The sequence below is a fragment of the Citrus clementina genome, unplaced genomic scaffold (genome assembly GCF_000493195.1).
Source record: "Citrus clementina cultivar Clemenules unplaced genomic scaffold, Citrus_clementina_v1.0 scaffold_2, whole genome shotgun sequence".
Taxonomy (NCBI): Eukaryota; Viridiplantae; Streptophyta; class Magnoliopsida; order Sapindales; family Rutaceae; genus Citrus; species Citrus x clementina.
Window position 1 is genome coordinate 33,688,590 of NW_006262688.1, and position 23,658 is coordinate 33,712,247.

General features: G+C 33.7%; 4 protein-coding genes across 14 annotated transcripts; 1 reads left to right on the plus strand and 3 right to left on the minus strand.

The window, feature by feature from the left end:
- Nucleotides 1-5,093: 5,093 nt before the first annotated feature.
- Nucleotides 5,094-10,540, minus strand: LOC18051605 (protein DEHYDRATION-INDUCED 19 homolog 4). 4 transcript variants are annotated; one of them, XR_002907082.1, is made up of 8 exons: nucleotides 10,151-10,540; nucleotides 9,907-10,046; nucleotides 8,633-8,710; nucleotides 8,210-8,493; nucleotides 7,930-8,046; nucleotides 7,247-7,307; nucleotides 5,866-5,975; nucleotides 5,094-5,444 (listed from the first exon to the last, which is right to left on the minus strand). XR_002907082.1 is itself a non-coding variant. In XM_024190436.1 (6 exons), exons 1-5 carry the CDS (start codon nucleotides 10,236-10,238, stop codon nucleotides 7,938-7,940), a joined length of 699 nt encoding a protein of 232 aa, XP_024046204.1. In that variant the 5' UTR covers nucleotides 10,239-10,540; the 3' UTR covers nucleotides 7,391-7,638; nucleotides 7,930-7,937. The 4 variants fall into 4 exon arrangements, 2 of the variants coding, with proteins under 2 accessions (XP_024046204.1, XP_006449393.1); XR_002907083.1 differs by lacking the exon at nucleotides 7,247-7,307; XM_024190436.1 differs by lacking the exons at nucleotides 5,094-5,444; nucleotides 5,866-5,975; nucleotides 7,247-7,307 and adding an exon at nucleotides 7,391-7,638.
- A 1,125-nt stretch (nucleotides 10,541-11,665) lies between these two features.
- On the plus strand, nucleotides 11,666-13,742 carry LOC18051606 (uncharacterized protein At4g28440). Its single transcript, XM_006449337.2, has 2 exons — nucleotides 11,666-12,179; nucleotides 13,325-13,742. The coding sequence occupies exons 1-2, from the start codon at nucleotides 11,891-11,893 to the stop codon at nucleotides 13,513-13,515; spliced, it is 480 nt and encodes a 159-aa protein (XP_006449400.1). The 5' UTR covers nucleotides 11,666-11,890; the 3' UTR covers nucleotides 13,516-13,742.
- A 493-nt stretch (nucleotides 13,743-14,235) lies between these two features.
- LOC18051607 (protein NUCLEAR FUSION DEFECTIVE 6, chloroplastic/mitochondrial) lies at nucleotides 14,236-17,502 on the minus strand. Of its 6 annotated transcripts, none has more exons than XM_024191248.1 (4): nucleotides 17,175-17,502; nucleotides 16,937-17,058; nucleotides 16,071-16,131; nucleotides 14,236-14,384 (listed from the first exon to the last, which is right to left on the minus strand). In XM_024191248.1, exons 1-3 carry the CDS (start codon nucleotides 17,483-17,485, stop codon nucleotides 16,112-16,114), a joined length of 453 nt encoding a protein of 150 aa, XP_024047016.1. In that variant the 5' UTR covers nucleotides 17,486-17,502; the 3' UTR covers nucleotides 14,236-14,384; nucleotides 16,071-16,111. The 6 variants fall into 6 exon arrangements, with proteins under 6 accessions (XP_024047016.1, XP_024047018.1, XP_024047017.1 ...); XM_024191249.1 differs by lacking the exon at nucleotides 14,236-14,384 and adding an exon at nucleotides 15,276-15,631 and having other exon boundaries at nucleotides 16,076-16,131; XM_024191247.1 differs by lacking the exon at nucleotides 14,236-14,384 and adding an exon at nucleotides 15,276-15,631.
- Nucleotides 17,503-18,443: 941 nt separating this feature from the next.
- On the minus strand, nucleotides 18,444-20,587 carry LOC18051608. 3 transcript variants are annotated; one of them, XM_024191315.1, is made up of 4 exons: nucleotides 20,548-20,587; nucleotides 20,418-20,443; nucleotides 19,257-19,442; nucleotides 18,444-18,988 (listed from the first exon to the last, which is right to left on the minus strand). In XM_024191315.1, exons 2-4 carry the CDS (start codon nucleotides 20,427-20,429, stop codon nucleotides 18,728-18,730), a joined length of 459 nt encoding a protein of 152 aa, XP_024047083.1. In that variant the 5' UTR covers nucleotides 20,430-20,443; nucleotides 20,548-20,587; the 3' UTR covers nucleotides 18,444-18,727. The 3 variants fall into 3 exon arrangements, with proteins under 3 accessions (XP_024047083.1, XP_006449403.1, XP_024047084.1); XM_006449340.2 differs by lacking the exon at nucleotides 20,548-20,587 and having other exon boundaries at nucleotides 20,418-20,541; XM_024191316.1 differs by lacking the exon at nucleotides 20,548-20,587 and having other exon boundaries at nucleotides 20,414-20,541.
- Nucleotides 20,588-23,658: the final 3,071 nt, after the last annotated feature.

The window sequence follows — 23,658 nt, forward strand, 5'->3', positions numbered from 1 at the left end:
ATGTAAAAATAAGGTTAATTTAAAATTCCAAAAAATCATCAATATGAGGAGTTAAACCAAAACATTATTAAAAATTAGGGTAATTTTTAGGGACCTCCCTTGAGGTTTGGCGTATTTACACATAGATAGAATGTATTGATGTAATTACAGACACCACCCCTGCCGTTAGTATAAAAATATGTATAATGCAGCATAGAAGGGTAAATACGTAAAATCATATTTAAATTTTAAAATAATTCAAAATTTAAGCTGAAAATTTGTTGATGTCCGGGAAATATTGACTGTTACAATCTCTTGTCCAGTGCTTTGCGATACTTGATGGACAAAAGAAAGCAAAAATCTTCCCTTTATCTTTCACATAAGCAAAATCCAACATCAATTTCTGCTTTCTAAAGCTATCAAGAAGCAGCTCCTTTTGCCCAAAACTTTATCAAATTGAAGGAGAGTTCAGCTTTTGTTATGAACGAGATGAGTTCGAGTGGTGGCCCAAGACTTCCACGAAGTGAGTACCGGCGGTGAATGGCTTCAGCCGCGACTGGAATTGGAGCGAGAAAGAGGTTAGTCCTCATTTGTGACAGTTCGAAGATGCAAATAAGATGCAGTTGATTATTTTGTTGATTATTTTTTTTTTAAGAATGGGTTGATTCTGAATTACAAATGAAAATGGGCTTTCGAATTTTGATTTTTTTTTATGCATGTAGATCTCGACAAGTGTGGTCTCTGATTTCTTTTTCTGTTAGTCAATTATAGTAAGTTGTTGTTCTGATTGTTGTTCATTTTTTTTTATTTTTCTTTTATTTTTTTAATTTTAAATATTCACTGTGTTTTTCGTCTTTAGAATTGAAGAGCAGTTATTATGTGTTTATGTGTTTGTGTTTTTTTGGCAAAAATCTGTGCTGAATTTATATGTTTAAATCTAGATGGCGATTTTACAGAAGCTGTTTTGGATGAAAGTACTTTCTATGAAAGCATCCATATAAGAGTCATTGCAATAATTTATTGAAAAACTGTTAAATTTTTCCAAAAGAAAACATACAGGGTTGAAATTCTCTCATATGCAAACCTTTTATGTAGCATATTATCTATGATTGGCTTTCTCCTGATATCTGCAAATTAAGTAAGGGTTTTGTTAACTAATTGCTTTGATACTTGGTAATATTCTACTAATGGAATAAAAGAAAGCATATACACAATTACACACACACATGCAGTAGAGGAGATAGATAGATATAACAACAGTACCTTATGAGGCATGAGAGCTTTGGGAATCACTCTATGCAACAAACAAAACATTAACAGAGACATCTTGTAATTCTTTCGTGTATTTTATATGTAAAATAAAATATTAATATCAAAAGAAAGAAAAAGAAAAAAGAAACACTCAAGAAACAAATCATTTAATTCTACAGTTCCTTAGCCAAATCAATCTTACGCAGCTTTCCAATTTAAATTTATTTTGTTTTCCATTGATGGAAAAGCTATTTCATAGCCATAACAAGGTTCTTCAAATCTTTATTATGCCGATTTAATGCTTAATCATTTTATTATTATAAGCTGTCATGTTGGTAGCACATAGGTTGCAAATGAGGAACTAATTTATGGAAATGCAAGCAGAAAGTATTATTACAATCTGATGTTCTCATTCAAAAAAAAAAAAGATTATAATCACTGTGATACTTTCATCTTATCTTGATCTATTTGGAGTTGGAAGTATATCAAATTTGCTTTTAGAATATATCTTTTAAAACACAGCTTTAATTTGTTGTTCTATTAATTTTGTCTGGTTAAACAAGTTGGTGTTGGAGAAGAGAAAAACTAGCCAAACGATATCCATTGCTCACCTAGATCTGCATTTTCATCTCTTCCTTTTTATTTTCTTCTTTTAATTCCATTAATTCTTTTTCTTCCATGATGAGACATCTCCATCTCTTTCAAATGTTTTTGTTCATCCTGATAGTAACATAGCTGATGGATCTTAGGCCTCATAGAATTAGAATTAGCGATGCTGATTTTTTTTTTCTAATCCTTGAACTTTAAATTGGGTTTGGGAGTTTCAATGGTTGTGCCAGCTTGTAATTTTCAATACTTAGGCAGCATGGTGCCATGGCTTTGAAAAGGCTGGTAATATCAATTCTCTTCCTTTGTGGCATGTATCGTTAAAAATTTTGAGCTCATCAGAGCATGTAATGTTAGGAAGCTTTCATCACCAATAGTATTTTCATTCTCATATAGTAAGACAATTATTTGCTTTTACACATAGAAAGAGTTGTACATATCAATTCCAAATTTGTCGACTACACACAGAGTTTGAAGTGTTTTGGCCTCTAAAACTTAAACTCAAACCAGCTTAGTCCATATCGTAATCTTGTTTGATGTTCTCATCTTGAAATGATTATTATTGATGGTATAATTTTCTTTAAACTTTCATGTAGCATATTTTAATTTATTAATGGTTTTTTGTTACTTACGATATGCTGTTGTTTATAACTTGCAGCCATGTTTACATGGAGATCGGGCTGTGGTAGCTGGAGATGAGATTGATGTAGCAACAATAATTCCAGAGTAATACACCAGCTTAAAGAAGATGTGGCAGGATGTCAATGTCAAGAATGTTTGCTTTGACAAGCCTATAAGACATGCTAAGGAAGTGAGAGTTTATGTCATTTTGCCATGGCTCATTTGTTGTATGTTTGATTAACTGGATGTGTTTGAGCTTAGAAAATCCATATGGTTGAGACACTGTTTGATCTTGATTATGTTGAATGCTTCTATTGATGATTTGAATGGATGATATTATTGAAACAAATACAAAGATTTCTTAAGTAGAAGATGAAGAATAAATTGTGTTTTGATGATTTATTTACCTGCAAAAGCCTCCATTTATAGCTGTTGTCGCTGTTCAAATTATTAACATTTATTTACAACGATAATAATGGCAGCTTCATTTGATTTTGAAGAGTTTTTTTATAATAAGCAATGTCAACTACTTTACATTGATTGGTATTTTGGTCTTTTTCTGATGTCGTGTGATTTCAGCCAAACTTATTACCCGTCAGTTGTCAAAGCTTTATTTATCAATTTATTATTTTGGTGGGAAGGATATTATAGTAATTTTAAGAGTCTCCTAACGGTCAATCTAACTTATAATTAACGGCAGGGGTGGTGTCTGTAATTACATCCATACATTCTATATATGTGTAAATACACCAAACTTCAGGGGAAGTCCTTGAAAATTACCCTTAAAAATTATCAACATAGGAAGAAAAATACACGTGACAGAATAAAATCGAAAGACACTATTTTCACAATTTCAGCAAGACCCAAAAAATAAAGTTACAAAGAGATTTTTTTTTTGTTTTAATCCTAATAAATGATATTATTAATGTAATATCAGTTCAAGTGATTATATTGCCGTATATTTGTAGAGAGTTTAAGGCAGACTCTGTGATTGCTTGCTAATTAAATTAGGTTTCTTTGACCAAGCCATGAATGAGAAGGTAATGCATGGTAAGTTATCTGAACGTTGCGCAAGAAAAGATTAGTTGAACTTGTTATCCTTTTTTTTTTTTGGTTATATTAATTTGATATTGATGTTCCAACCATATAAAAATTTAATGGAAAAAGAAAATGGGCGTCGAAAGTTATTTTTTTGGGCGCACATAGGCCCACCAACTGTACCTAAATAACTTGCGACTCAGGCCACCTTCTTCGGTAAGTAAAAGTAAGGCTACTATTATCTTTAATTAATTCAACTTAACTTATATTTATAGATAAACTACTTGCGGTCCTTCCTTACAATTACTTTGCCGTTTCTTAGTGATCTTTTTTTTTTTTTTTGTAAGCTTTAATGACAGCTTATTTGTTATTATTGACAGATGAACAGCAAATCCATGACCATCCTTTACAAATTGGCCAATCGCAACAGAGGTTAATGGTTGGTGGGTAGGACTTTCATTGGCTTCTTATTATTATTAGTTGATGAATTTGGAATCTGTTTGGTCTAATTCTAATAAAGAAGTGGGATGAAATAACTACATTAGGTGCAAACTGCAAAGGACGGTTGTATATCTTTTATTTCATAAGATTGGTGATGGTGGCATTAAATGTATTTATCATGTAAGAAGAATCTTTTGATTAAATAAAATGTCTTTGAAAGGATTCATGGGGGGATGCAACGAGGATCCGTAGCTGTTGCAAGTTTTAGGTTCCACTTATACGGGCTACAAGTTTTTGAGAACATCTCATTCTCAGGCTGCTTTCTAGTGGAAAAACAAGCAGTGGGTTATGGGCAATCATACAAATTTGATTGGAGTGAGGTTGTCTTGTATTGGATCATATGGACTGATTTTCGCAGCAATGATCTATTTTTAATTCTGAAGCTGTCGTCAGGCTATCAAGCATTTTCCAATTGGTAGTGAACAAAACCAAAGAGTCAAACGGAGCACACCAAAGCACGCTCGTTACTTAATTGAATTGATTTTAATCGTGTGATCGAAAGAAAATGAAATTTCAACTTCAATGATTGGGACTAGGGAGGAACCGGAATCAACCAGAACTGTTGCCGTTCACATGATTGCCACTTCTCTATTTTATTCGTTGAAGAACTGATCCACCAAACTATCCAATAAAATAAAACAAATGGAAGAAATGAAACCCCATTTTTATTCACCTTATAATTCCTTTATTTTATTTTTTTAAAATTCCCTTTATTCACCGATGAAGTTTCACTAACAACGTTAAATATATATATATATATATATATATAAAGTAGATGAGTGCACTAAGAAATCATATAACCAATTAAATAAAAATAAATATGCTTGAAATCACTCGGATCGGATTGACCCTTAAAGCTAAACAAAATCTACTTAACATTGTTGCGAAATGAAAATGAATTTCATTGAGATTTGAACGACGCTCTTAACATCGTTGAAAACACTAATCCCCTGTTAAATTATAAATCGTAATGACATTTGATTTGTATGTTTAACACATTATTAATCATAAACCAACAAGAGGTTTGCTATTTTAATAACCTTAAAACACATATAATAGAGTAATTGACTAGATGATTAGAATAAAAAAAAAAGAAAAAGAAAGAAAGAAAGATTATATTATAAGTTCGATTCCTTGGCAAGATCAGTTTGATACAACCTATGAAATACTAGTAAAATATACAAGCCAAGATGGCTAATTGGCCATAAGTAATTCCGATATATCCTTTCATTTTATTTTGATTTTCTCGACTATGGATATTACTTGCAAAATTAGCTCTAATGATATTATATATAATAAATAAACGATGGATCATGTAATGTACGCGAATCAAAAGCGTGACGGCTGGTGCAAAGGCTATCTGCAGCCTACTTCAAGTGCCAATACAATTGGTTGCGTGTCCGTCTTCACTTCTTCTTCTGCTCTACCATCCAACAAACCCCAGAAAACTGAAACCAATCACACAATCCCCCACGTGTTAAAAAACTTTATTTGAATCACAAATTTTCTCATCACATAAGAGTTCCAAACAGTACAAATTAATTATTATCACATGACCATACATTTGTAATTAACCAATGAGAAATTTGCAGATTCAGATCGGACCGGTTGCATAAGAGATGAATACGTGCTGTCAGAATTAAAAAAAAAAAAAGAGAATTTGAAAATTGACCTGATGATGCTCCAGAGCTTGTTCTAATTAACGAACAAAGTTTTAATTTCCGGGAAAGACATGGCAAAATCAACACGAATATTTTCCCATCTAGAGGTTATAAAGTCAATTGAGATCCGTATTTGTGAAGGTAGACGGAATACACACAAGACAAGAAGCTGAGTGTTGAACAACAGTTTACTATGAAATTCAGTTACCTGAGAGAACGGACGGCGAGATGCTGGGAGAGAACATGGAAGAAAAAATTGGCTCCATGAAGGAACACCACAACTCCCGTACAACCCAGCACAAATAACTCCATCATCCTCTGAATGGCAGGAATTATCTGATCAAATTAATAAGCAAAGCTAATAAAGCTTTGGAATATGTATGTATATATATATATATATATATATGCTTCTGAAGTATATGTAAGCGCCGATAGAGAAGACCAGAAGAATAGATGATCTAAAAATAAATAATTAAATAAATTATGAAAAATTGGAAGCCGAGTATGGTTGAATGAATCAAGTTTATTTATAATTGTGCTGGATGCTGACGCCCACCACAAACAACGCGACCGACGATGATGACGACATCGATGCCCACCATTGACTAGTTACTTGCTACACTCTACACTCACTTTTATGTATGTTGTATTTATTTATTTATTTATTTATTTATTACACGCCTTCTTACTTCTGCTTCTTCTTCTTATTATTATTATGCAAATTTAGTGTTATTATTATTATTATTTAATAATTATTATTATTATGTGATAAGAAAAATTTATGCTACCGGAATTCGGCGGTAGGCTTGTATGAGGGAGAGTATTATTATTTTATGTTTTGTCAGGGTGAAGTAACCGACCATCGGGATAGCCGGATAGGACAACGGTCCATTGACATTGGCCTTTATCTTTTATATTGGAGATGATGCTGTGAGTCACCACCAACGAGGACTAGCCAGCAGTTGCTGCCTTTTCTCCCTTTTGTTTAAATTCGGAATAATTATCAGGCTCAGATTTCAGAGTTCATGCATAAACTATACAATTGTAAGGGCATCTTTAAAAAAAAAAAAAAATCTTTAAATAATATTTTATTATTTATTTAAAAAATTGTATTAATATTTAAAATTCTTAGAAACACTTCAATAAAAAAATTTTAAATAAAAAATATTTCTTTCTTTAATTTTATAGAATTATTTTCTTTCTTTTTAATTTATATTTTATTATTTTTTATGAAAAAGAAAAAAATACTTTAATTACCATTTATTTTTTCTTTAAAAAATACTTTAGACGGTGTTCACACTGTCCCATATTGTCGCATTGGAGATATTTGTTAGAATAAATTTACAATTATATACAATTAAAAGTCAATTACATTTTCATTCTTATCTTAAATGATAAATATTAGTAAACTCTACAAAGGTTAAAATATAAATTTCCTTGATTTTATAAATTAAGACAGATAATTATTTGCTGCCACATCCAACAACATTAAAAAAAATTTATACTAATCACCAACATTATTATTATTATTGTTATTATCATTATTATTATTATTATTATTATTATTATCTCTTCGAAGAGATATTTACCATTGGGAAAGTAAACAGTAAACAGGTTATCCTCGTGATCGAGAATATCTTGTTGCTCTTCCTGGGAAAAACGAAAAAAAAAAAAAATTGTAAGGGAAATTTGATCAAATTTGACACTCAAGCAACAACTACAATTTAATGAAAAAAATTTCTTTTCTAAGTTGTGCTAATGAGTCGGTCATGCAAATGATCAGGTGGGAAGAAACACAGAGAGAATAACACGAAATGGCACTAAAATTTCCTCAACTAGTCCTCTTCGCTCTTACATCAACAACATGCAATTTGCTGTCAATTTGGATATTTTATATGAATTACGAAGCATACCGAAGGGAGCATTTCATGTCCACTTCTGCAGATGCAAGCATGAGCTCAAACCTTGAAATGATGATATGCTGGAAAATTGCATAAACAATTGTAGCAATTCAACCACTCGCCATAATTAAAGTTTTCATTTTTCAATAAATTGGAAGACTATTGTTTATCCAGAAATGCAGTACATCTGGAGATGAGAAGCAGCTGAGGATTGGGCCATTATCACGAAGCACCAACTCTTCAGCCGATTCCACATCAAAATAAGGAATTGATTGGCTGGTTAATTTATGTAGAGCTATTAAACTCCCTCCCAGATATACCCATGTGAAGATTTTGAGTTACTCCTTCCATTATTTTCAAAGTAAGCTTACCGTCTCCATTAGTCAATCAACAGAGTTGACAGAAGGAGATCTTGCACAAAACCGGCTCTCCCAGCACCTTGCCTAATCCTTTTTTCCCGCTCTTCATGACTCAAAGAAGGATCAAAACTGTCATAAAAAAATAGATAAAGCAAGGAAAGAGAAACAGAGAGAGAAGGAGAGAGGTTAATATTTAAATCCAAAAGACAGTAGTGAAAGGTGCTCAGCTTATGCATTGGGCATTAAATGGGGGCCTGTGTCTCAGGTATGCATTGGTGCCAAAAAGCAGTACCTTGTTTTCCACATATGTGTTGGTGCAGCACTTTTTGCACTAGTATCTTCAGTACTGGTTACAACAGATTTTGAAATTTCCTCAGCTTCTGATGAAGGAAAATTCAAAATAAGAGAAGAAAGAAAAGGATCGGTAGCTGCATTAGAGATGTTAGCATTGCTAGACCGATATCCACTACCCCCTAAAAGCACTTGCAGATGAGCTTCACGAAGATCCCGGCCCAGGAGAGAGAGTGCTTGACTGCTAGGAATTGCAACTCTACGTAATCTGCGACGTCTCTGCAAGTAATCTTCAGTTAAAAGAAAACATAGATGGTAACCAGTTTTGTCGGCATAAATACAACCCGAAATTTTTGCAACACATTAATTAAAGAAAATATATATATATATATATATATCCCAAATTTTCCATCATAAAGGATATCTTGAACAAGTGTCCATGCTGCAAAGTAATATGACTTAACATGTCCCGTGCAACTTTAACTGAGCAAATGGGACAAACCTGAAAAGGAAATGTAGATGCAGCATAAGAGTCGTAAAGAAGCATCAAACAGGACTGCAAATTAGTCAAAGATATCAGCCCACACCAAATCAACGGTTATGGAACAGTTGAATAGCAAATTCAAGATATTAAAAAAGTTTGCTCTTTTCAACATTATTATTCTGATCTGCATTTTTTTTTTTCAATTGATGCACTTTGGATTGAAAAGATACAGAGGAAAATGGATCGCATTCTCAGAAGTTGGAGTGAATAAAAGGCCAGCACAACACAGTAATCCTTCAATCAGATTAACTATAAGAACAAGAGTGAAAAAGAGTGGCTTAAACCTTCTCACAAACTAGTTATTATTTATATAGTTGAACAGAATTTTAGGCTCAGAAACAATCCATCCTCATCCAAATTTGCCAGTTCATTAACATGGGATTTGTAAGTTTTATACCGTCTAAATATAAGCATAAAACGAGTTTATATGGTTTTAGAGTCAAAGATCTTTCCATCTTGGGTACCTACCCAGATTTCTCATATGAAAGGTTCTCCAATTGTCATCCTCCACTCCTTCAAAACTCACAACATATTGGACACACAAGTGGCCTGGAAAAGGAAGAAGCTATGCAGATGGTAGGGCAAAATAATTTCAAACATGAGGTAAGCTCCTAAAACTACAAGAAGAGTGTCCACGTTTTCTGATTAATTAGTCTACTGGAAGTTGTGATTTTATTCTTCATCATCATTATAACTGACGTAACCTATTAAACATTTTACATCAAAACATAACGAGTTGCAAACCAAACGACTGGGTTTCATCTTTCCTCATTACTCCATGCACAAATGAAAATGCAAGCATCATTATAATTACATGGAAAAAATATCTTCTGGTCCCCAAGGGTTAAAAAGGAAATCAAAGATGTAGTAATAAAATCAATAAGAACGAACGTGGGATAAACATCCCAAGGAAACATATAAAGACAAAAAAGAAAACAAAAGATCATTTGAGGCAATGAATCAGAAAGTCAAACAGAAATTTTACCAAATTAAGCAACACCACAGAGATGATAAATTTTACAAAAATTACAAAATCAAGGAACCAAACTCCAAAGTACATGTAACAATCATTAAACATATCCACAGCATAAATTCATTCTATTATCATTATTATTTTTTAAAAAAAGAAAAGAAATAAAAGGAAAGAAACTTACGGTAACTTTGGACTCGCAGGAGTGCTCATCTTCGAGATGCGAACACAGCGACGCTATATCAAAATCCTCATAACAGTACGGACATGGAAAATCAGGCCGTACATCATCTTCTACCTCAAAATCATCTATGCTCAGCCGATCTATAATTTTCAAAATAAATAAAAATGAAAATAAGTTCACTAAAAAAATTAAATAAAAATATTTACGTAACGGATCCATATTTAAAAGGGACAAAGGAGCGAACCTATTTGAGAGCTCTGATGATGATGCTGCTGCAACGTGTACTGACGCTTGGCGGCCGCCAGACGAGAGGTCCAGAAATCGGAATCCATTGGAATATTAGAAACTGAGCCGCTGCTGCTTCAATATTATTATTATTATTATTATTGATTATTAATGATTATTGTTATTATATTTGATATTAAAAAATGAATCTCGACAAATAAACAAGATGAAAATTTTGTTCGTTTAATCTCTTAGCAAAGATCTCTTCTCAGGTTTCTGTGACTTGTTCTTTGGAGTTGTTTCAGGTTTGATTGCGGGCGAGCTTCAGATACGAGCAGAAAGAGAGAGAGTAAGATAAAATAAAACAAAATAAAAACAAGAAGAGAAAAGAAAGAGAGAGGCGGTAGAGTTTTCCTTTTCTGTTTTTTTTTTTTTTCCTTTTAATCTGAAATATACATTTTTATTTCTAATAATTTGATGGACGCAAGTTTTAAACTGTTGTATGGTACCACAGATGGATCCAACCATTGGATCTAATCCACAGTTGTCACCAGAGCTAGATCCAATGGTTGGATCCAGCTGTGGTACCATACAACTGTGGCACCATAGCTGGATCCGTTTTAATGATAAAAATTGACTTTTTCTTTAATTATACTCTTCTTATTCTGAGGTCTCTCTCCAAATGAGGATGACGATTGAACCAAGGAAGGACAGGACGAAAATGAGAGAGAGAGAAACTTTTGTGTGGTAATAATGACGCGCAGATGAGGAAATAGAGAGCAATTTTCGGTTTTTTTTAATTTTATATTTCGTTATTTTTTACAACGCGTTTTTCTTTTTCTTTTTTCAGTTTATTAGTGGTCTTAAAATTTGGAAATTTTGCTTTTGAGTTTCCATTTTGTTGACCCATTTCTCAGCCACAACTTACTTCTTGTGGTCTGATGGATATCCGATTTTCCTGTTTGGCTTTGGTCTTGGATGAGAGTTTTTTTTTTTTTTTTCAATTTTGGATCTCACAATAATAATATTTACTGATGATTTTTGTTGTACAATTTGCTTGAAATAAAAAAAATAATTATATTATTTTTAAGATAAAATCTTAAAAATAAGATATAACCAGTGTTCCAGCAACAAAGATATTTGGATGTATATGCTTGTTTGTTTATTAGAGGAACTAAAAATCGAAAAATGATATGTAGATTAATAAAATATTAAGCAAGATATACAAAAAAAATTCAGATATGCCTAGATGATTGATAAAACCTTTTCAATTGTAGCCAATGTATTATTACGAATAATGCCGACAACTGTAGATTAATTGATGAATTGGTATATTTAATTCCTAGGTCTAGGAACCACGGCAATTTAGTTTTACTAAAAAATAAGATAGTATATAGAATTTGCGACAAATTAAAGGTATCATCACTGAATTTACAAAAACCTTTCCTAAAACAGATTATGTAACAAAAAATAAAAAATTAAAATATGCAAATAGCGGAATCATTTAATACGGTGTCGTATTTCTTTGATTGAGAATGGGAAAGTGAAAAAAAATGAAATTGCATAAATTCGCGGCATTGAAGGATCATCGAACTCAATGACAAGCTTTGGCCACGACACAATCGATCAGTTTGTTATTTGTCCGGGAACACAAAAACACAATCCAATTCCGATCCAACGGAACTATCAGAAACTTGTTGTTCTGTTTCTTTAAAAGTTATTTAACAAACTATTTTCTTAGATTCGAATCAAATTTCAAATGGCAACAAGAACAACAAAACAGCAGCAAAAAGCCCAAAAACAACAGCAAGGCAGCAGCTCCGACACTAATGCTAAGGTTGTCGAGAAGAGAAAGCCTGTGTTTACAAAAGTGGATCAGCTAAAACCGGGAACCAATGGTCACAATTTGACCGTCAATGTCTTGAAGTCCGAACCCGTTTTGCCTAAAAATCGTGCGGCTTCCCCACAGCTCCGCCAAACCCGAATCGCTGAGTGCCTTGTCGGTGACGATACTGGCACCATCCTCTTCACTGCCCGCAACGATCAAGGTCTCCTCTCTCTTTCTTTTTTTTATTATTGGCATTTGTCAATGTATGTATTTTTCTTTTTATCGAGTAATAATGTACTAAGATTTTGATGATTTTTGGAATTTTGAGATCAACTTATGGCTACCCCTTTTTATTTGTTTATTTTGGTGTTTATAAAATATGATCATAGCAAGTTTGGAACTTTCTAAATTTTCAATTGCATTTGTTCTTGTTGCGTGTTGAGCTGCTCGAACAAGAGCAATGTGTCTTCTCTCAAAATGTTAAAATGGTAAGATTATGAATTTTCGGAGGACCCAGATGTCTTTATATCTTCGCTTGTTCTTATTGAGCTTTGATTTTACTAGTGATTTGGGGTTTTGGCTGTGAATCAATTATGCATAAATCAGCCCTATCAACATTGTTTTCATCCTGCAAGTCTTTTATTATTGTGCTATTTCATGTATAATGGTTTTGCCATTCAATTAATACTTCCGTCCACCATTTTTTATTTTTCCTCAAGATTCTTGTTTTCAAATCTAGTGATCGTTTTTCAAGACAATCTTCTTTTGTTCTCTTTTGCTTAAAATTTTCGATCTCCCAATTTGTTACTTACAAATGAATTTGGTTTTTCTTTTAGTCGTGATAGACGTGTTTGGCACTCATAAATTTTATGTAGTGTTGATGATGGTTAATATAAGAGCACCTTAAGAATGAGGGTAAGATAGGATTTTTAGACTGAGGCTTGGGTTTGAATTTAGTTGCCAAGTGCCCAGGCATCCCACTTTTGGCTAAAATGTTTCTGCCTGCAACCATCAAGCTGAATCTTTCATCTCCATGCTATCAGTACTTTTGCTTATTATGCTAGCCGTTTCTGTACTTTGCAAATGGACTCTTTCTAAGCTTTATGCTTTGCAATTGCAATTCTGGGAATGAGCCTGCCTGCAAGATACTGTCACCATGCTTTTTTTCTTGAGTTTCATGCTTTTGTCAAATCTAATTCTAGATGCGCACACCAATATGATAGGTGATGCTATATTAACCCTCTACGATTAGCGATTGATTATCATGTTATAAATTATTGGTTTTTTCTCTCAACAATATGTATGCTGATATTATCTCCACTCCCAATATTCTGAGTGAAAATGGCGGGTGTGTTTTCTGTGCAGTTGACTTGATGAAGCCGGGCACCACAGTAATCCTCCGTAACGCAAAGATTGACATGTTTAAGGGGTCTATGAGGATAGCTGTTGACAAATGGGGCCGCATTGAGGCCACTGAGACTGCTAAATTTGTTGTTAAAGAAGACAACAATTTGTCCCTTGTTGAGTATGAATTGGTGAACGTGGTTGAAGAATGATCCAAGAAGCTCTTCCAAATGATCATTTCTCATCTGCTTCGTTCATGGCATATTTATGTTGCAATTTTCCAGTGGCTATAGCTTTGTAAACAAATCTAATTAAGGTTGGATTTTTTTTTTTCTCCATTTGATTAATGCCTTTGGGTAATCTTGTGCTATCATCAGCCATTATGTCTAGAACTGGGGAAAATAAATTATCCAATTCTAATATAATTTTCTCTTTCTTTTGCCCTTTTATACAACGAAGGTTGTCTCAAATTCTGAGTTTCTCTTTCAGTTAGCTGGTCGGATGTATACATGATAAGTGGAAGTTGATTTTTCACAGCTGATTACTATCCTTTTGTGATAGTAAAAACCATGTTTGGTTAAAATGCCAGATGAACCAGAAATGATAAACCAAATATCTTCGACTTTCATACTAACATAAAAAAGGACAGGATTAGTTGCCACATCCACACATACTAGACACTACGCACTTACGCAGACTGTCATCGAAGCTGACTACTGACCAGAGAGGGGAAAAACCTCCTAAATGGTAAATCAGTTCAAGAAAAGGCTCCATAGATGTAATTTTTAACAGGGAAATCTCCTAAATGGCAAAAGTTGCCAATCCAATCGATTCCAAGAGATAGAGAAAACAATCATAAATCTTTAGATCATTTTCAAACAAATAATTAAATAAATCTTTAGATCAAAGAACTTAAGTCAAAACTATGTGGACTTATTTCCACAATGTACCTACTTCCAATCCTTGCCCTACCACTTGAGAACCAAGAGGAACAATGCCTCAAGCAAGTCTTACAATTTCAGAATAAAATCCATGGAGACTACGATCATTGCACCGCATCCAAGAAACAACTATCATCCATCTACAATACAAAAAGCACAAATTTTACTACTGAATGATATACATTGTGCCACAATGTCATGGAAATTAACCAAAGATAAATCCAATCACTCGAACAAGAATATTATTGAAACAAAAACAACTAGCTGGGTAGAGTTAAGATCAATGACTACGAAGTTGTGGCAAATGAAACACGAATGAGACTATGAGAGGCAACAACAAAATCTCCAAGTTAAACACAACAAAGAGTGATGGCCAAAAACACTTGAAAGCCTAAGTCAAAAGATAAAAAAGAAACGCGAGTGTACAAATGGGGGCTAAAAGACAGCTGCTGAAAAAATAAATTCATACCTTGTACCTAGCTCCTCCGATTTATGATAGAGTAAAGATGGAAGCTATACTATCTGATTTGCTAACTTTATGCACTATTTGGTGCAGACTAAAGTATAATCTTGCCCGGTGCATGTCTTTGTGCACTCAATTTTTATTGTATCTGACACAAACATCTTAACTGACCATTTAACAAATCTCAAGTCCTTCTCTAAGTAGGACATGCTCACTTTGTTAAAGTGAGGGATGCCACTAAAATATAAAAAAACACATATTTAATACATTAGAGACTTTTTTTTATCTGTTAGTACATTGAAATATGTGTTTTTTTATTTGTTAGTGGCATCCTCGCTTTGTTAAAATGAGGATGTCCACATTGGAGACTTATTCAACAAATCTCTGTGTTCATACACTCAATTTTATCGTATCTGATACCAATATTTTAATTGACCATTTAACAAATCACTTCATTTCATAATCAATGAAGGTTAAAAAGTAGTGTATGAATCACTCAATTTCATAATCAATGAAGGTTAAAAACAGTGTATGGACAATCATAAAAGTAAGCAGAAACTGCAATCCGTGGACCAAATATATCGTGAATGGAATTGAATAAGTTTACAAAAATACATGCAATAGAAAGTAAACACTAACAGATACAACTAAATTTCCCAATGATATACCATATTATCATAATTATCAAAACCACTATAAGACAATCTTATTTGGATTATGATAACATTAAGAAGCATCGGTTTATAATTTAGTTCCTTCCAAGTTCTTGAATCAAAATTTCAATCAGCACCTTGTTGACTTTACTAGGCAAAAAGCATCTAGAAATCCAACTAAAAAGCTTTATTTCGCCACCTTGTCTTAGAGCGCATGTACAAAAACTTTTCCGGAACTCTCTTGACATTCATCATACATCATCATTGCAATCTGAGTGAATGAGATAAATTAGTATAGTCCACATGTATCTATACTGGCATGAAAATGAAGAGAAGACTAGGTTCAAGTTAAGTCATAAACTCAGACATGCCATTTCTAGGGTCCAATCAACAGAAAATCATTAAAGCTGTTCAGCCATCAGCCAAAAGAAAAGTATTGGAGTTACGTACACAATAATTTAACATGACGAAGTGAAAAGGAAGAGCCAAATTTCATGCATTATGGAAGCTGTTTTGCAAGATAACATAAATCGATTCCCACGACATAAAAAATATTAAAATAATACGAGAACTTGCCAAAGAACCTATCAAACTAAGAGATTTACTAAAGCTTAAAAAGTATTTTATTGGTTATATCCAAATCCACAAATTTATACATAGTGTTCAACTTCATGCCTCTCCACATTCCTTTAAAAAGACAATGTTATTACCTAACCTAATTAGAGTCACTCCATCTCCTGTTGCTTGATCTTCATCTAGTCTTGTCTTGCCCTACAAAAGGAAAGGATATGCATTCTTTCATTGTACGCCAGAGATAGAGAGATGGGTTTACCAATCTTGGTAAAGACAAGAAATAGTTCAGATAAAGAGGCAAAAAGATTGTAAAACCTTTGACCTTTGGAGTTCATGTTCAACTATTACTTGCACCTAATTTCTTCTGGATAATGACCCACACATTAGTTTTCATTTAATTTATGATTCAGTTTAAATGCCTAGAGAAGAGTATGATTGAAAGCAAGTTTAGACGTGAATTTCCTGCAAATGTCAAATCACCTCAATACGAAGATCAAGTATTCTCAAAAGGGAATCCTAATTTCATATGTGTTTAAGATAACATAGTAGTCCTGATCAAATTACCAATTCAAAATAAGCCCAAAAACACAATTGGTTTGAGTTGAGTGACTAAAGAGGAAACACTCTTCATCTTAAAACTGTGGCCTTCTAGTCCAAACACAGCCTTCCCTAATTCAAGCACAAATTTCAGTGAACTGAACCTTAATTGGACCCTCAAGATAAAATTATGTGCAGATTAAATAGCGCCTACATACAATGATCTATAAAACAACACCCCACTCCATAGCCAAAATATTACATGACCACAGTGACCAATTTCCATGGTTCAAATTAAAGTCAAATTGATAAAAGCAGATCAAATGAACAAAACAACATAAAAAATCAAATCAACAATCAACCAACAAACCGAATACAAATAAAACCCGGATAAAAAAATAATTGAATATCAAGCAGTAGCTCAAAACACTGAAATAAAAACATACATAAAAGCTAAAGGAATTACCTTCAGAGGTCCAACCATAGCTTCGACGAGAAACAGAGAGCATTGAAGTGAGCAATGCAGAGGCAGTGGCAGTGTGAAACGGCAACATCGTTTCGACGCAGCAGCTCAATTCCACCGGCGACCTTTCAATTAAACACAAGGATCACTCATTTATCAAGCATTAGCCAAATCAAAACTATATGGATGTATTAGCGCACTGATGGAGATATAAAGAGAGTTGGGTTTTCAAGTTTATTACCTGAAAAGTCGTTGAGATAGGGGGTTTTGTTTTGGCATTCGAAAAGGAGAGCTGGTGGGTGCGGCTTTGGGTTTGATGCCTGCAGCAAGCCTGCCCGAGACGGCAGCTCTGGTGGTGGCTGTTGACCGCAGAACGGATCTGGCAGCGGCGACAGACATGGTTTTGGAGTTTGGTTGTTCTCTGACTCCGAGGGTTTTGGTTGGGTTTTTGAGGTAGAGGAGATTTTCAGCGCTGTGTATGCTGTCGTACGAGATTACGGGTATACGGTATACCACAACCGTTGCTAGTTTTTGTGGTGTGCCACGTGTCATTCTGATGTTTAACGATCTTTTATTTTTAAACACATATGTTTACGTTCTAACATATTATCATATGTACAATAAAAATCTTCTTTTAAAAAAAAAAAAAATTATCATTCATATACTCTATATTTACTCTGTTATTAAAAATATTACAATACTTTAACGTTGTATCAATCGTCCACCCTTAGTTGATAAAATGTATCAATCGACCACCAAACCGTTAGTTGCCGTTTGAAAGTTAACAGAGTTACAGTGAATTGACGATTTTACCCTTAAAAATTATCACTTGTATATCCTTAAATTCTCTTTTTATCACTTGTATACCCTTAAATTATCACTTGTATTATATAAAAAGACCAAATTACCCTTCTGACATCGTTATACTTAAACGGCAACTAACGGTTTGGTGGTCAGCTGATACATTTTATCAATTTAGGATAAACGATTGATACACTCTCAAAATATTGTAGTATTTTTAATAATAAAGTAAGCTAAGGATATACAAATGATAATTTTCCAAAAAAAAATTAACTCGTCGAAGCTCGAAACCGGTTGTTAAAAAATTAAAATACAATCACTTAAATTAACCTTGGCTTCTTGGAAGAGGAAAAAAAAAAAGAAAGAAAAAAATCTAGTGTGCCGGTGCCACTGCTCAATTTCTTTTCTTAGATTTAAAAAATTTAGGAGTAATCATTTCGCCCAACAGTCAAACCCAGTCTGGTCCTATGGGAAATCAGTTGTAGATTCGTTAAGTTCAAAAAGTTCTAATCTATTTTGATTTAATTAGATTGTGGTCTAAAAAAAAATAAAAAATTATCGTCTATAAAAATGAAAAACAAAACTCTAATATTCACACTCCGTGTATTTATCATTAGGAAAATGATAATTAAACTAAAAGACGGGCCCATGGAGACGATAAGAGAGAATGGAGCCGTTTCTGTCTTCATTTTGTCTTCACTCAGTCTGAATAGCAGGCCTCTTATCATTATTATGAGAAAAATCACATCAGATAAATATTGTCATGCTGCAAACTCAATTAATTTTTTATCTAAGTAGCCCATTTGGACAAAGAAGTGCAAGATGCTGGTTTTCCATTTATGATGTGAATCGAAGAAAAATTTCAACAAGTTAACAATGAATCCTCTAATTTTTGGACGAAGAACCAAAGACAGCAGAAGGAAGGGCTACATTTGATGTGAATGAGTGTTTATTGATTGATCCCGGTGCGTGTATATGCATGCCAGTGTCACTTCAGCTGAGGCATTGATCGTTTGGTCTCATCCCATGACCATCATGTGTTACCGTTTTGGTTTTGATTCTGCTTCTGCTCATTTTCAGAAGGGGAATGCAAATTCCATGTCCTTTACTCATGTCAGAGCTTGTTCGTCTTATTCTCTCATGTTCTTCGAAACGGATTGCATTTGGGAAGTACAAGCTTCTTCTGTTTCCAGCTTTGAATCCAATTAGCCGGCCTAGCGATACGCTATTATCCTGGAAGAATGATGCTGTGGACTGACAAACAATTATCCATATGTATTACAAAATCTTGCTTCAATCTGAACTATGATCTAGAACAAAATAATTTTTGTGTGTATCTATATATATAGAGAGCAGTTTTGCATTATCATGACAAGTCTTTTAATTGATAGATGGAGTTCAAACAGGATGGCTTATGCAGCTACAAGGGCTATATCACAGGAGAATATATGCACAGGCAAAGAACAAATAACAGTGAAAAGGGGGAAGAAAAGGACACGCTACGCTGGTAAAATTAATTTACCTCAGTGTCAAGGTTGGAGGATGAGAATGAGGAGAAACTGATTGCGCGGACATGAATAGAGTATGGTTCTTCGGCTGGTGCAGGTGCAGGTGCCCGAACAGCCTGTGACTGCAAGCTCTCCGTCACTCGAAGCCTCGTGCTCATAATCTCAAGCCCGAGAGGCCACCCAGTTGACATCTCATGTTCCTGGAAATTTCTCATCAATTAACTCATACCGGTATGCAGATGATAACATTTGCACATGTTTTCATGACTGTTTCCATAGTTTTGAATCATGTAAACCAAAAGCCAAGCAAATAACTTCAAAAGAACCGGAGTTGACATGAATGAGACAATTGCAATGATTTTACAGACGGTTAGTGGTACGGAAAGGCTAATTGACAAGGGAAATAGTATCATCAAATGAATATACAGAAGTTGGAATGAGTAAGATTTTGGCTATTTCATGATGCTGTTTCTCTGCCTCGCTTCTTCCAAACTTGAACCTAGATGATCTAGGTACTTCAATGTATTTTACAAAATCTAAATGACCTCTGACTAGTATCTCTCGTTCAGTAGAATGCAACATGATCTTTGTATTACGCTATAATTAAACATAATCACAGACAATCAAATCTATATATATGTGCATCCAAATTAAATGATCGAAGTACTTATCGGGGGTAGTTGGAGAAAGCACCGACAAATGTTTTTGCAGCCCAGTCATAGAAATATAGGAAGATGGAGAACCCAACTTCAGAGCACGCTAGACCAGTTCAAAAATTGCCATATATAGACACCATTCTTTGATTATACATACAGTTCCCAGAGAAATTATATGTAGGTTAAAAAGAAAAATCCATAAGCGAACAGAACATAACAGAACAGACCAGAGCAGATAATATCTACAGCTTGTCATGAGCAAAAAATCGAGGAAAGCAATTCGACTTACTGTAACATACACAACAATCAAATAGTGGCAATAGTCATTAGTCAGACAATGTAAAGAACAGAGCTTCGACTCCACATTCATGAACAATTCATAAAGGATATTCTTTTCATGAATTTGCTGTAGTCACTCAGTGACAAAATAATCGAAACAAAAAAGCATATACACAGGATAATCAAAATAGAACAAAAATAATAATAATAATAATAATGCAGAGGAAATTAAGTACCTACCTCAGTGGCCATGGGACTCGAGCAGTCTGCACAAGGAACCAAAATAGAAGGCGGAGTTAATAGTGAATTAGTGAGCATAGAAGTTAGAAATTGGAAATATCAACAGAGAGAAGGTAGAGAAAAATTATTCCTTAAACATGAGACAACAAATGAATCTGGGGCCCACATGGGCGTTGTTCAGCTATTCAAGTCGAGTCACAGGTTGAGTCGTTCATATACCAACTACTACTACGTCATAATTAGTTGGATTAACGACTGATAAGCACATACATTCAGATACAATAACAACGTTTTAACCGTTTAGTTACCGCCATATTTTCAAACCAAGTAGTCATTATCGGGCGGGGGCCGAAGGCCAGCCCAGCTTGGAATTTTTTTAAAAAAAAAATCACAATCACTTGAGAAAGAAATTATTGGTATTTTTAATAGAGTGATGCTATTAGGACCCCTTGAAAACTCTTTCGAAACCCCTGTTGTGTGTTTACAATTTTAACCTCTCATAAAATGACAAAAAAACCGATCTTTTTTCTCAACTCAAACTGCAGATTTCTCTCTCTTTTTCTCTCACTCTGCATTTATCGTTACCATTGCTTGTTGTTTGCATTTTTGCTGCAAACCTACAATGAATTCTTTATTCGAAATGCTAAATTAAGGATCGTGTATACAAATAACTTCAGATGAAATAAATTATTTAAGTTTTAGTTTTATTGGGAAGTTCAAAATAATTTTTTTCTATTTTATATACGCACTTGACTAGTGAGTTTCACAAGTGTTAACTTGCACTTTTAGGTTTAAAATATGTACAAAATCATTCAATAATCAGTTTAATGGCTATCAACGAAAGGAAAAAAAATCTTAATTATTTCTTAAGAAATATAATAATTTAAAGGGTTTAAAGCTTAATTGCAGCTGTAGTTCTGACTTCACCATTAGTTATCTTGTTGTCTAAATCATAGTAGCTTCTTTTAGAAAACTTATTTATTCGCCATGGAAGAGTCAGTAGTTCCTTTATTTTGATCAAAAATCTATAATAATACACTAAATTGAGTAATTTTGCGATCTTATGTTATCTTTCCATAAAAGTCTTTTAGGTCTTAGGAAGAAATAGGTAAGGTCATTTATGAAATTAACCCGTGGGTGATATTAGTGATTATGTTATTTTAATTTTCATTGCAGGTGCTTTAAACAAAAAGGGTTTTATTAGAGTTATTGAGGGGTGCCAATAGTCCCACTCTTTTTAATATTAATCAGTGGATTATGCGAACAACTTGGGGAAATCGGGCCTTAATTGAAGAAGGGGATCATGGGTGGGTGCAAATCGTGCAATAATAAAAGCGAAGTTGTTGTATATATCTATATCACTAACACCCCGAAGCCAACCTAACTGAGCTCCTCTCAACTCTTCCGTGCCGTAGGCCCAGAAGAGCTCCAATCCATAGAATAATTAAATAAATAATTTTAAATAATGTGGAAGAGAGAACAATTCCAGCGGATACGGATTCTTTTCCTAATTACTGGTGGTAGTTTCTTGTATTCTTAACAATAATGAGTAAATTAAATTTAAACGAAGAAGAAAAAAAAAAAAAAAGAAGAAATGAGCCACGACGCGTAATGCGTTTGTTTGGATTGTCTGTCTGTCACTGGCACGGTCTCACTCTCTCTCGCTGCTGAGCAATGAATACGCAAACAGCCTTTGGAAAATCGAGACTTCGAGGCTCGCGCACAAAGTGGTGATAGGTGAAACTTTAAAATCGAAGCAGCTTTGGAATTAAGGCTTGCGGGTCTCGTTGCGATCTTAATGGTTCGCTTTTAGTTCCTAAACAAATCGTCCCCAAGCGAGTGACGGTTGCATTCACGGAGGTGATTGTTGGAAGATTCAAGCCAGGGCCAACTCTCGTGCGATCCCGAAACCGCCCGCCTTTGTTACCGAACCGCACGGCCCTCCGTTAATTTCATTTTCAACACATTTTTAAATTGTTTCTTTTATTATGAATTCGTCTAGAGATTGATCGTACGTTGCATAACTTTGTAACCCATCCAATCCTATACAGCACATTCCCAATGATTTCAACATTACAAGTTCAAAATGCTACTCGTTACCGAAAATTCTTGAACCATGTATAAATAAATAATTATAGATATTTCCAGCCTTAGCCCTTAAGTGATAAGAGTCCTTTTATCTTGATTTATGTTGTGACATACAGTATTCAATAATGCTACCTTTACCTACCTCTGATATAAATAATTTATATCTTAAGTGTTTTGCACTAATAAAATTTCCCCCCTTTTTTCTTTTCTTTTTTTTTCTTGGTGTTATTTGAGTTTATTTTTATATCATCAATGTGATACTCTTACTACATCTATCAATAAATGATAAATTAAGTGTCACGTCACTCAACTATGTAAATATAGCATTACTCATTATACTTTTTTTCCCTCATTTGATGATATAGATTACAAATTTTAGTACTAACTTGCGATTCGCAAAACCATCTAAAATGAGTAAAACTCGAACGGTAAATGAATACTCAACTTTTATTTATATGTGAATAAGAAGACAAAAATGAATCGTTACAAAAAAGGCCCATCAGCCCAATACAGTTTCAGACCCTTGTACAAAGTAGACCCGCAATTTGCTTTCTCTTGTTGGGCCTCACTCCACAGGCCGCTACTGGACAAAAGCAATCAAATTTGTTCAGCTATTAACACCCTCCAAAACTCTTAGGATACCCCTATCTAAATAACCCAATTAAAAATATTTTTAAATTTCAGTCTCACAATTCATCTAACTTTTATTTCAAAAACAAAGTAAACAACCCCTCAATTATCAGTTCCATAAGAATGGCAATTTTTTAGCTATACTAGGTGAAAATTTTGTAACTTCTTTGAATGATTTAGGTTGTAGAATGGGAGAGATAAAAAAGGACATTAAAGAAAAAGGAACAGCTAATTGAAGATTGCATAGATCTTTTAACTTCACGCCGAAAATGAAAATTAAATGGGGTCATCGATCTTCTTTTAGCAATACTGATCGAAAGGAACAAAACAAAATTAAACAATAGGAAGTAGAGACAAAATTTTCTTTAGATATGCAGAAATATTTATTGAACAATTGTATGGAGACTAAATTGAAATATCATAATTTTTAGATTTTTAGTGAATGATGATACTTGACCCCTTAATTTAGTTCTGAAACTCCCAATTTTCCATTTATCACATTTATTTTCAGAAATTATCCCTA

What these genes read in the sequence shown, in the direction of transcription:
- LOC18051608 (XM_006449340.2), bottom strand. Translation starts at nt 20,495, where the DNA reads ATGCTCACTAATTCACTATTAACTCCGCCTTCTATTTTGGTTCCTTGT. An exon ending in CGAGTCCCATGGCCACTGAG is followed by an intron (nt 19,443 to 20,417) that starts GTAGGTACTTAA and finishes AGAAATTTCCAG; the next exon opens with GAACATGAGATGTCAACTGG. An exon ending in CCTCCAACCTTGACACTGAG is followed by an intron (nt 18,989 to 19,256) that starts GTAAATTAATTT and finishes ATTGTTTGTCAG; the next exon opens with TCCACAGCATCATTCTTCCA.
- LOC18051605 (XM_024190436.1), bottom strand. Translation starts at nt 10,238, where the DNA reads ATGGATTCCGATTTCTGGACCTCTCGTCTGGCGGCCGCCAAGCGTCAG. An exon ending in TCATCAGAGCTCTCAAATAG is followed by an intron (nt 10,047 to 10,150) that starts GTTCGCTCCTTT and finishes TGAAAATTATAG; the next exon opens with ATCGGCTGAGCATAGATGAT. An exon ending in AGCATGGACACTTGTTCAAG is followed by an intron (nt 8,494 to 8,632) that starts ATATCCTTTATG and finishes ACTGAAGATTAC; the next exon opens with TTGCAGAGACGTCGCAGATT.
- LOC18051606 (XM_006449337.2), top strand. Translation starts at nt 11,891, where the DNA reads ATGGCAACAAGAACAACAAAACAGCAGCAAAAAGCCCAAAAACAACAG. An exon ending in CACTGCCCGCAACGATCAAG is followed by an intron (nt 12,180 to 13,324) that starts GTCTCCTCTCTC and finishes TTTTCTGTGCAG; the next exon opens with TTGACTTGATGAAGCCGGGC.
- LOC18051607 (XM_024191248.1), bottom strand. Translation starts at nt 17,485, where the DNA reads ATGACACGTGGCACACCACAAAAACTAGCAACGGTTGTGGTATACCGT. An exon ending in CTATCTCAACGACTTTTCAG is followed by an intron (nt 17,059 to 17,174) that starts GTAATAAACTTG and finishes TTTAATTGAAAG; the next exon opens with GTCGCCGGTGGAATTGAGCT. An exon ending in CTATGGTTGGACCTCTGAAG is followed by an intron (nt 16,132 to 16,936) that starts GTAATTCCTTTA and finishes TTCCTTTTGTAG; the next exon opens with GGCAAGACAAGACTAGATGA.